The following is a 12905-nucleotide window of genomic DNA, read 5'->3' on the forward strand; positions in this document are numbered from 1 at the left end:
TATTAGTTTTCGTGTTACAATCTTCAAGGCAGTTTGTTCTAACTGCAGGAGAGTTGCTTGGTTTATTAATTTGCATTGGCAGAAACTACTTCCCCACCAACAAAACAACAAATTTACATTACAATATGCAGCTGCTTATAACCAATGACCCTTACAAAACAAGTTAAGATTCAATATTTGTGAAACAAAGCGAAGTATTCACTGTTGACTTTGTATCAGCATAAATGACTAATTACTTTAATCAGGAAGCTCAAAAGATAATGAACTTGATTTATTATAAACACAGGGGCTTGCCCTCTTATAAAAATTACCTGCTCTGCAGTTCAGGACACATATTGATTTATGGAACCACTTGTAATTCTCTTATTTTTTATTTTAACATTTAATAATGGTTGAAAAATGAATGAAAAGTAAACTGGAGCAAGACATGTTCCCAATACATTTTTACTCAATTTCACAGCAATACTTATACATTATCTATATCCTAATATTTCACTAATAGTAAAAATACAAAATTATTTTGAAAAACATGCAGTGAACAAAAGATTCATTTGGTCAAGATTACACAAAGTGAATATTCTTGCCTTTCTCTTGCATGACCCCCCATTATTCAGTGATATCTGACATCTGTTGCTGAGACCAGCTGAACACAATTCAAATCCGGTTTAGCTAGGAATATCTGAGGTCATAAAAAATCTCTGAGGATAGATTATGAATCAATCACAGCCTAGAATTCCATCAGAGAGAGAGAGAGAGACTGAATTTGCCTGGAGTCTGGTAGTAAACAAGAAAATATCTTAACATCTTTGCAGAAAAGCCACTTTGGAGAGCATTTACTCTGTCCTGACCCCTGCCCCACCAGTCCTTTACCTCACCGAAGGGCCACTTGTGGGCACATAATGCACTTAAGGCATGTCAGGTCCCCATGACAAGGCTTATAGATTTATTGCACCACATTCAAACTACACAATATGGTGACAAATTTTTACAGTACAGGTCTTTTAAATAAACACAAAAACATCCATGTCAAATCTACTTACACTGAGATTCCAGTGGCTCGGCACTGGAACAGGCTCCCCAGAGAAGGGTTCACAGCACCAAACCTGAGAGATCTCAAGAAGCATTTGGACAATGCTCCCAGAGGCATGGTGAGATTCTTGGGGTGTCCTGCACAGGGCCAAGAGTTGGACTCAATGATCCTGATGGGTCCCTTCCAACTTAGCATATTCTGTGATTCTATGGTTAAATTGCTTAAGACTCTCTCATCCACGTGAAGTCCTCTAGGTTTGTCCAACAACATGATGACTGCCATTGATTTTTTCTTTCTAATATTTAAGTTGTGGATTTTTGAGGAAACCTCAGGTACATTTCTATGTATTTTGCTGCATGGATTAAAGAAGAACCAGTATGTCAGAGACCAGAGGAAATGTTTCTCATAGTTCACTGGTAACCAGCAAAGTTCTCTGAGTTAGGTTTTTTGAAGTAACCACTGGAGTCCCAGGGTGTGCAAGACTGTCACACAACTGAGTATAAGTACAGTTGCTCAGTTAGTTATTATAGTGTTAATAATTATTACTGCATCGTTATTTGCAGAAAATAGTGATGAAGGACAATGTGAGAATATTTTCAATGTGAAGAATGTTTTCAGAGACTGGATGATCAGCTTGATCTAACTTCAGCTCTGAGTGCAGCTAAAACAAACCATATTCCTCAGGGCACTGCAACAAACGGATTATCATAAAATAAAGACACTTGGCAGCCAGGTTCATATTACAGCTGCTTCTTGTGCTGACCTGTCACCATGACCCTGTGTTGCCCCATACACCCTCACGTTGTCACTTGCTTGTCTTATACTTAACACTAACATTCCTCTGGGCAGAGACCACCTCCTTCTTGTGTGTTTACAGAACGAGCTGTGCCCAGTGACTCAGTGCTATCACAGTATAAACAAGAAAGATATGCATCTGATCCTGACTTAGGGCAGAGTTGAACCATCCAATTAAATCTCTGCATTACTGAAGTCAATGGAAATTTTTATTCTGGAGACTAGGGTTTTTTATATTGTATCATCAGAGTTGGTATCTTCTTGCTACAAACTTTCTTTCACATAAGAAAATCATTTTTAGTCACCTGTCAATTCTGATACTTTGCAATTATTACCACAACCACATATAATGTAAGAGTAATATTTTCACCAACACTTTTGTCAAATGCTCTCATTCCATCCACCATTTCTTCCAAGCCCAGTGGCACACAGAGAATGTCTCAGGATGTAGACTGGAATTCTGCAGTTTGGAAGATATTCATCATAAGATTACTAAAAGACAGTTTTGGCCCATTAGGGGCACACATGGGATTGACCTCTCCTATATTCTATAACCACTCACTGATGACCAGAAACCAAACCCCACTTCTGCACAGCTGCAGAAAACCACCTGCTATTACAGCAGATATCAGAAAGTATGGGATACCTACCAATAGAATACAGACTTCTAAGACATTCCATCAGACTCAGATAGCTCTCTGATAGCCTGTGAGAAGTCTGGGAGATATTTATTCAGTGTCATACTACAACTCATGATTGTCTGAAACTGCATACACAATTTTTAAGGACCACTGCTTAAGACTGTTTACTTTCTTTGTTGGATTTTTAACTAGTGTAAATGCCTTTCAAATCAAGGTGCCCTCATTCTATGAAGTGAACCATCTGGAGTTCTGCTCTTTTTTTTTTTTTTAATCCACAGTATTAGAGGCCAAGCAGAGAACAAGTGTTCAGGGGAGGATTTGGAACAACTAAAAAAGAAATATGAATTCAAACAGAATCTAATACAAAAAGAGGAATTCTCATCCACAAAATGAAGTTCCACTATTTTACACAAAAAGAAACATTAATTATTAAATACATATTCGTTGGTTAAATCTGGGTTAAGGTGCTGGTTTTGGCTGAGGTAGAGTTAATTTTCTTCACAGTGGCTAGTATGGGGCTGTGTTTTGGATCTGTGCTGAACACAGTGTTGATAATACAGAGACGTTTCTGTTATTGCTGAGCAGGGCTTACACAGAGCCAAGGCCTTTTCTGTTTTTCATATTGCCACACTGGCAAGGAAGTTGGGGGTACATGGGAAGCTGGGAGGGGACACAGCCAGGAGAGGTGACCCCAACTGACCAAAGGGATATTCCAGACCGTATGACATCATGCTCAGTATATAAAGTGGAGGGAAGAAGGAGCAACGGGGGAATGTTTGAAGTGATGGCATTTGTCTTCCCGAGTCACTGCCAGGATTATGGGGCCCTGCTCTCCTGGAGATGGCTGAACACCTGCCTGCACTTGGGAAACAGTGAATTAATTCCTTGCATTGCTTTGCTTGTGTGTGCAGCTTTTGCTTTCCCTATTAAAGTATCTTCACCTCAACACACAAGTTTTCTGACTTTTACCCTTCCGATTCTCTCCCCGATCCTGATGGTGGGACAGTGAGTGAGCAGTTTCTGGGGCTTGTTTGCCGGCTGGGGTTAAACCACAACATTTATATACAGAACTATCATGGTAGTGAAAGTGGTGCTACAGAGCAGCATTTACTGGCATCCTGAAAATTATTCCAACGTGTAAAACCCTCTTAACTGAGCTTATGTTTCAGAAGGAATACTTATTTTGAACAAAAAAAATTATGTTAAAGCTTATATTTTAAAAGGTACCTCTGTTGTTGCAGCATTAAGACTGAAAGCTTACTCTTCCAGGCATTTATTTTGTAACAATCATTTAATTTCATATTTGGTTATGTTTGACAACTCTCATGGGGAGCTAAACACTCTGCTCTGCAGCTACTGTGATTTCTGAGAGAAAAAAATGAAATAACTTCGAAAATGATAGATCAGGCTCACTGGCAGGCTGGTTCTGCTGAGCTCAGCAAGAAGGAAAAGCTGCCTGATATCTGTAGCAGTGCAGTCAATCCTAGAGGCTATTCTGACTTGCACTTGCTGGCAAAAGTCCCTAAAGGACCTTCTGCCAGCAAGAACAGTGAGGGAAAAATATCATTCATGTGCACACTTAGGTAATGCCAAATCCTTCCCAATTCTCAAAAACTTCAAATACTAGAAGCTACCACAAGCAAGATTTAGGATGTCAGTATGCCAGTTTTACCTTCTGTGGAGTCCTCAATATAGAAGCACTTCACCAGAAGAGACAAAGAGAGGCTACACAGAAAAAGGAGGAGGAGAAAACTGAACAGATAAAATAATTTATCTTTTATATTCAGAATATTATGGTTATGGTCACAGAACCATGGTCAACATTACCAAGCACTGCAGGCTAACTATACTGAAAAGACAGACCTTGAAAGGCTCATTGGAAAGGCAGGGAAGGAGAAGGGCAGGCGGGGAGGTATCGAATATACACAACAGATGTGTGCACCCTAAGCTTGTACCTTCAAAATTGCTGCTACAGGTCTATTTATTTAACTTATTACTACAGAAACACATAACAATCCTAAAGCATTCAAAATAGAAAATGCATAGCAGAGCAGCTTATGTTTCAATAACAGAGCATGCTGTTTCCCTCAATCAGATTTGAAAGAGGCAGATCAAAGAGAAAACATTTAAATTAAATGCAAGATTTTACTCTGATTTGAAAAAAGAAAACAAAGTCTATATATTGCAAAGTATATATATAGGTCAGATATTAGGAAAAAATTCTTTACAGAATGGATAATCAGGCATTGGAATGGGCTGCCCAGGGAAGTGGTGGATTCTCTGCCCCTGGAGGTTTTTAAAATGAGACTGGATGTGGCACTTAGTGCTATTGGTCTAGTAACCACAGCAGTGTTGGATCAAGGGTTGGACTTGATGATCTCGGAGGTCCCTTCCAACCCAGCTGATTCTATGATTCTATGAAATGCACAGAGAGATATAAACACACACACATACACATATTGCAAAGTTAGAGATTCATTGGCTTAGCCTGTCCTGTTATGTGTACCCACTCCCACGCTTACAGTTCTATTTTTCTTTATTTTTCCACAAATGAACCCTGGAAGGCATCAGCTTGTACAGGAGGGCAACAGCTGCTCAGCTCCCGGCACGATCAGGAGTTTCTGCCCCTGGTACTGGACGAGGATCAAGGTGATCTTAAATGAGTGCACACTACAGTTTTACAATTACACTCCCGTCTTCCTTCCCCTTCCCACTATACACCTCTGTCTACATCCCACTATTAATCTCATATTTTTAAGAGACAAATAACATTTAGATTATAGTCAGTCTTAGACACAGGCCATGGAAATCTTTGCTTTGCTGAAATTAGGAACGCTGACTTCAGTGAAATGTTTGGTTTCATACCACAGGGCTCTCCTCCCTCTAGCACAGCACTGGATCTTGTAAAGAGTGACCAACAACAGAGAATTTTCCCGATCATTAAACATTCAGTCTAGATTTTACGTTTACTTTGCTCATGGAAAGAAAGAAAAAGACATATTTTGTTGTCCAGGTGAAGCACAGTGTAACTGGTGACACACTCTCTGCAGATGATGCAAAACAAGATCTCCTGCTCTACAAGGAAAATTCTAAGCTAAACTGTTAAGTGCAAGTCAGGTGAGAACTAGAACTGCTTGCTGGTCCTATTTATAAATCTTTCCAGGATGGGAGAGGTTTTGGTTTTGTTTTACAGTGGCTTCTGTAAATTTGTTGATATCAACCACTCCTCCACTCCCATTTCCATGTAATTCTACAGCCAGGTGCCTGAAAGAAGCAGTTCAGCTGGGGTTTTTTGCACACTGATGCTACAAAACTGATCCTGTGAACAAAGAAGACTTTTTCTGTATCTAACATTAAAACAGCAGCATTTTCTTCATTCATGTCCTGTTCCTGGAACAGATCTCTACAACACAGACTCACCTCTAAGCAGAGTTTCAGCACACAGACTCTATGTAGACAAGCTAACAGCACAAGCAAAAGAGTATAAATATTTGGAAGAAAAATACCATCATGAGGAAAATACTAAAAAATAATTATCTCTATCAGTGTGAAAACAGCAGCACCATGGATTAAAAAGTTTTAGTATTTCCAGGCTCAACTCCATGTGCCTCCCAGCTTCCTTTACCTTGTGTTCCTCAGAAGTGCTCAGCTCAAAACAGCATGACGTCTGCTCAGAACTTGTGTCAGATTCCCAGTACAAGTTATAAGAAAACACACACTTGCAGCATTCCCAGCAACGGAGATTATTCCAAACAAGAAATCCCTATACATTTATGAGGAGGTTCAAGGGTACAGGCAGCAAATTCACCATGCACTTGGCACAGTCACTGCACTGTCAGCTGTTAAAACTAGGGCAGGCCAAGTTCACAGGCCACACCATCAGTTTTCTTCTGCATGAGCATTTAGCCAAGAGGACATTTCATGGGGAGGGGGATGCAACAGAAAGGAGGGGGAGGGAAGAAACCAGCAGCATCAGCATTAATCTAGCAGCACCATCCTACAGGGCCATAGAACAAAAAAAAGGCTATCCAAAATCCTACCAAAAACAGAATGAAAGAAATCTCTTTACATTTGAAGTGTCCTTTCTAATTACACATCTATTGTTTTGAATATTTTTTGTAGTTCTGGAGGTTGAAGAATACTATACCATTGTGTTTTGCCTGAGTTAAATGGGCAGCCTTCACTCCAGCACTGTTATAGAATTAAGAAAGCTAGCACAGAGACTCTTTTCTCACAAAACAACAATTTTGGTGTAAAAACTACCTTGGAATAAAAAAAAAAGGCAACTCTTATCCAGAATAAATGTTGCAATTCTGAATTTATCTCTATTGCTTCCATCCCAGAGGACAAACAGGATGCTGCTCTCCCAACCTGGTCCCAAACTGCCAGAATACATTTTTTCATTCTTTTCTACTAATTAGCAGATTAATTTTTTTTTCTTTTGACAAACTACAGAGCAATATAAATCACACTAGGTCATTCAGCACTTAACACACATATCCACAGACAGGATCTGGTAAACAGAGTTACAACAAAACCACTGCACTCCAGCCACTTTTGCCCTAAGATTCCAGCTAACAACTCGAATTTTTTTTTCACCAAAAGTTCAGATCTATTTCTTGGAATTTTAGTCACTGTTTTTTTTCATTACAGATTAATAAAAATTAAGGGATTGATTAAAATTTAAGTTCTTATTAACATGCATCTGTCCTTTAGAACAAATTAAGTTTTCTTTTTCCTGAAGCATATTCTTAAGTATTTTTTTAAAAAGAACACATTTCCTAATTTGCTTCATCTCCCTAGAAGACCCTAAAGAATTTGATCAAGCAAAAGAAAATCTACCAAAATCCACAGCCCCCTGGCACAACAACTAAGCACAAGAGAAATTCTCTATCAACTCCAAACGTAGAACAGATGAGCCCAAGAAGAAAACGGCAAACAGTATTTAAGTGCAAACAAACCTTCCTTTTATCCCATAAAATCTAACAATTCTAGAGTCTCAGTATTTATTCTGCTAATTTTTCATTTGCTGCATACTAAAGTAGAAAAAACTTTCTGAAAATTCAGATTTCATCAACCTCAATACTCTTGAGCTGTTAGGTCTCACTAGCTGTCCTAGGAATAATATCAAAAAAAAAACCACTTCACATGGGGTTTTGTAGTTGATCTGATAGTTTGACTTTATGAAAACTTAACTCAGTTGTGAGTCAGGATTTTATGGAATGCAGAGGATGACGGTTACCTGTACTGTACTTGCCATGATGATAATCAGATGGCATTCTCACAAGGCCCCTGAAAGAAGATTTACATTCTGTATCGCCTTTTCATTTTTGTCTGAATATCTCATCCTGTGTATGCAATATTTTTTCTGTTAAACTGTTTTCAGTTCAAATACTCTCAAATACTCAAATGTCTGAGTTCAAATATTCTGCTACAAGATTAAAGGTGACACTCTCAAAAGCTATTTCAATGGGCCTCAACTTTCTAGGCACTCAAAAGAAAATAATTAAATGAGTGAGGTTGTCATTGTGGGACTTCGGGGGCTATTTGCTTGTTTGTTCCTTGCACAGAGTCTGCAATAAGCTATAAATACATATTTCTCTATTATTTGATTACAGGAATATCCAGAGTCTCAGGGAGGGTTGGCTTTAAGCGTGCAAACAGAAAAACAAATTTCCTGCCCTGTAAGAGTTCAGCACTGGCAATGGTCCTGCAATGATTTCCATGTGTGGTAACACTTGAACCCTTACAGATGCCATAGTATTGCTATGCATATTGCTATATTCAGTAGACTACTAAATAAGTATAAAATCAAGCATTTTTCATATACACTGTTTTACAGCTATTGATTGATAATAGTATCCTGGTCACAAACTGCTGGACTAAAACTGCCAACCCAAAGATTAATGGAGGGTAAAAACTTAAGTCCTTCATGAAACCCGGAGAGACAGGTGACAAATTCCTTTCTACAATCCCAATCATTCTAAACAGGGACATGTTAGAAGCCTATGATATCTACCTGGTAAATCTGTGAAATCAGTTGCACAGCCTGAGAGTTGAGCAATGAGTTTTCATTTCCAGTGGCTTTGGTGCTTTAGTCTCCCTTTTACTTCCAGATGCCAGTGGCATAAAGTTTCGATTAGAAGGAATTTCCTTCTGCTGCCTCTCAGCAATTTATTTTTAGAAGTCCATCACTGACACATGAAATATTTCTAAGTGCATCAAATAAACGCTTCCTTTGAACAATCTAACATTACACAGTTCCTTCCAGATCATCACACGCAGACTGATGTACCCTGCCCTAGTTCCAAACCTGTGAGGGATCACCTACATATGAACACAGACCTCCATTGTCTTCACAGGCAGAAAGATGAAAAGCAAACAACGTTTCAGCATGGGGGTGTCCCAACTGTGACCATGCTAAGTCCACATATTATTCAATGTGAGCCTAAGGTATTTCTTATTCCTTGTCTGCAACCTCTGCTCTGACACCTGACCCAAAATTCTATATTCCCTAAACTCTGTTATTCAGTGGTTGGTGAAAAAAAATCACTTTTTTAAACTGAGCCTGAAGCCCTAAACCAACTCACTGCAATTCAGGTGAGGTATTTATATACCCTCTCCAAAGACTGCTTTAACTTTCTTCTAGTCCCAGTCCCTGGACATAATCAGTGAGGCTACACAATCAAATGACAAGTTGATAGAATGGAAACTCTTAAGACAGGGATCTATAACTATTAATCTAATAGTAAAGCCTTTTCTCATGTGACCAGTCATAGCATAAAAGACTTACACAAGCTAGGACTCCACGATGGAGGCTGTGAGGACTATCCTGCTCTGGGATGCTCTGGGTCATACTCTGGTTTACAAGTATGTTCCTTTAGATCACAATTATTCAATGTAAATATGCAGAAAAATCAGACTCCGTATCAATTAGTATTCACAGAAAGCAGACACAGAGACAGAACGATGAATGTGTTATGAATAAAATACAGCGAGAAGAAAACAGTTTCTGTGGCCATTCTTTTGTGTTTGCACTGACAATGATTTAACTGTCTTTTTTTACTCAAATTTAAAACAAAGTGTACCATAAAAAAGGTTTAATTGTGACAAGGTATATAATTATCTTCAAAGGTTTACATGGCACAGAGGGAGGTGTGAGCTGAAATTCTGGAGTCAGTTCACACAGGTGTGTGGGAGAACAACTCTGCACCCCTCTGCAGCTTTGTCAGTGTCAGTAAGGAGTTAGCAATCTGCACTGCATTCAAATCAAATCCACATGATTTATAGGCACCCTACAAATGTTAAGTGAGGTGATAACAAATATGCCCAATATTATACTTTCTAATGACATGTATTGTCATGACAAGGATCCTCAAACTGTTCTCCACTTAAAATGACCTCATGGATCAGTGACAAATGACTTCTCAACAGGACTTTGTGACTAATTTTATCAGTAAACCAAACCTGTTATCCCTTGCTACCCTACAAAATAATAATAAAAAAAAAAAGTCAGGAACTCTTTTAGCTATATATATGGAATGAATACTATTCTGATTCATATCCTTTAAAGTAAAAAAATTAGGAAATCTCTTCAGGAAGTCTAGATTAGTTAGGAAAATTAACTCTTCTATGATCTTGGGGAAATGGACAGGAATAATCCTAAATTTATACAGTTATTTAATTTTACTATGTTCTCTTGTTATCATACCTGTTTACAAACAGCCATAGAAACAGAGTTAAACAGATTTACAGGCCTCCACTACAAGTAACAATCAGGGCATTGCAAACCTTTCACACAGCACTTGAAGCTACAAAAGCAATTCACCATGACATAACAGCCTTCCTAAGCCTTTGTTTCCATTTTCTCAAGTATATTTCTATATTTAAGAGATGTAAATTTGGCTGAAAACAGAATACTCCTTACTGTATTTGAAGTATGTAGTATTTAAATGGCTCCAGAAATTTATATGAGAATTAATTTGCAAACTTGTAAGGACTCATTTTTGTTCTGAAAACTTGCATCAGTCATCAATGCCTCTCACATATCATATATTTCTGGTTTGGATGACAACTATCTATTGTAACTGCAATACATACTCATCATTTTCATATAGTGTAGAATGTTGCACGTCTAACTTCAGATAGGCAGATTTCATTAACTGTAAAATAATCTAAAAAGGAACATTAGTTTACCAGCTTAATTGGTGTTAATATCTAAATTACACAGTAATTACAAAAAGAGAAAATGTTGAGATATGGCTTTGCAACAGAAACCTAATAGCTCATTTACATACTAAAAACCAACATACACTTTCTTATCAATTTTTGGTGCATTTCAAAGCATGCCTCCTGGTCTAGTGCTTTACAGCTCCTCTTGCACACATGGCTGCCACCAGTAAGTACTTTTCTCTACCACATTTACAACCAGGCTGCATTCAGGTTTTCACATGCCACTTTGTAGACGTGTACATAAAGCACTGACAGAGTTTCTGAAACAAAACAATGCAAAAAGAAAAAATGCGAAGGTGCCATCCAACCACAAAGAAATACCAAAATGTGAGAGCAGCCAAGCAGAATAGTGCAACCTCAACGAATCCAGCCCACGCCGCTTTGTGCTACATAAACTGATTATCTGTTAAAGACTGGTGGCTCACTCAAGACAAGGGGTCAGCCTCCATCCAACAGCCTGTCCTGCAGGAACCACCACCTGGCAGCAGTCGCTGCACGGACAGACTCTTCCACCCACTCACCTCCAGAAGTGACCTCTTCAGAACTGGGCTGAGGAACATTGGCAGGACAATGTGGGGAAGCTTGCATTGCTGCCGCCCTGGCTATACCTGTCCTGTGGAGAAATAGAGGACTTAATTTCCAGGGCTGTCAGTCAGCACCTTCCACATTACAAGTGAAGGAAAAAGAAATGAATTTGACAATGCCTGCTCTGAGCCAGTATATTTTGGGGGTGTGGTGAAGAACCCCCACTTCCTACTGAAGTCTTTAGAGGACTTTCGTATCTTCTGTGAGCTACACTGGTTTGCCCGGCCAGCAAGCTGGATTCTTTGGTTCATGAGCTGATGATGCTCTTGCCAGTTACCTATGTAGCAAGCTGAGACATGGCCAGAGAATCAACATAACTAGACAGCCTAAACAAAATAATTAAGGAAATTATGTTTAAAATAATCTCTGAACTCTGACATGGACAAGTAACCATTGAGTAGCTCTCCCTTCTACCTCCCTTTCAAAATGGCAATTTTCTTCTCTTCACACATTTCCTTTACAGAAACCATTACTAGATGAATTATGTAACAGAGAAATAGGTATTTTGTTTCTCCTGTCCAACCAGTTCCATAGAGGCATTTTATTTTACTTCCACATTAATTTAAATAGGGTTACCACAAGAATCCATTCAAACAAAGACCTTTCCCCTTAAAAAAGGAAAAAAGTAAACCTTCCACTCTTCCCATGATTTCCACCTAGGAGAATGGTTTTCAGCCCCCAGATTTTATTATGACACATATAAGTGATTCGTATATACCAAAGTGCAGTCCATTGGAGAGAGAAAGAGACAAAAATAACTGTCTGAAATGCATGAATAAACCATTCTTCTGAGCATGGTGACAAATGTAATATTTTACAATTTCAAAAACAATTCTCTAAAGCCCTACTAAAACAAGTGTTTGTCCCAAAAGTGATCTCTGTGTATCTTTCAGGAGTACCATGATGATTTTTGTTGGAGGAAATGTCAAGTTTAGACACTGAGGACCAAAGCTAATGACTATTTCATTGTGGTACAAGTGTGCACTGAATACTGATGTTCACAGGCAGGAACAATTTCCAATAATTAATTGGAAACATATCAGCCTTCCTTGCATTTGCTTAACTTTGGTCAACAGCAATGTTAACCATGCAAGTGAATTGAGAGACAAGGCAAAGCCTATGCATGTGAAGTTTATACAGAATTCAGAACTGCTGAAAAGTATGGAAAGCAAGCCAAGAAAATTATGATTATAATAATATGGAGAAGCAACTCTATTAAAGAAAAACACCCAAAACAAAAACCCCTGCACTAATTACTGAAGCTGGAGAGTTAACGTAGGAGTACATAGCATTGTTAACTTCTTATTTGGGCAAAACAAATTTACACATCACTCTCTTTCTTAACAAAGATGCCAGACGTTTTTATTTTTTAATCTGTCACTGTATGCTGGTTTTCCTCTTCCTAAAGTTCCAAAATATTAATCCCTTCAAAGCAACAAAATAATTTGTGTCTCTGAATATCTACCACCTTGGAGTATGATTATGGCTGATTATAAAGAGACTTTGGCCAAGATATTTGGATGAGGAATTTCCAAGAGAAATAATAAAAACTGGTCACATATATAATATCATACTTAATAAATCCAGAATTTAAATATGAAATAAGATACAGCAGGTTGGTT

General features: G+C 38.4%; 1 protein-coding gene across 14 annotated transcripts in view; it reads right to left on the reverse strand.

The window, feature by feature from the left end:
* PPP2R2C (protein phosphatase 2 regulatory subunit Bgamma) overlaps positions 1 to 12905 on the reverse strand; it is a 193354-nt gene that overhangs the window by 106466 nt on the left and 73983 nt on the right. For 2 of the 14 annotated variants that reach the window (XM_051798366.1, XM_051798365.1), the window contains exon 2: positions 11220 to 11311. The exons of 10 other annotated variants lie outside the window; for them this stretch is intronic. In XM_051798366.1, the coding sequence (XP_051654326.1) occupies positions 11220 to 11286 (67 nt within the window). In that variant the 5' untranslated portion in view covers positions 11287 to 11311. Of the gene's footprint in view, positions 1 to 11219; positions 11312 to 12905 lie in introns of those variants that run through there. 2 more of the 14 variants (XM_051798362.1, XM_051798371.1) reach the window with 2 other exon arrangements.

This window comes from Manacus candei, unplaced genomic scaffold (genome assembly GCF_025592945.1).
Source record: "Manacus candei isolate 608988 ecotype Guabito, Panama unplaced genomic scaffold, ASM2559294v1 h1tg000048l, whole genome shotgun sequence".
NCBI lineage: Eukaryota > Metazoa > Chordata > Aves > Passeriformes > Pipridae > Manacus > Manacus candei.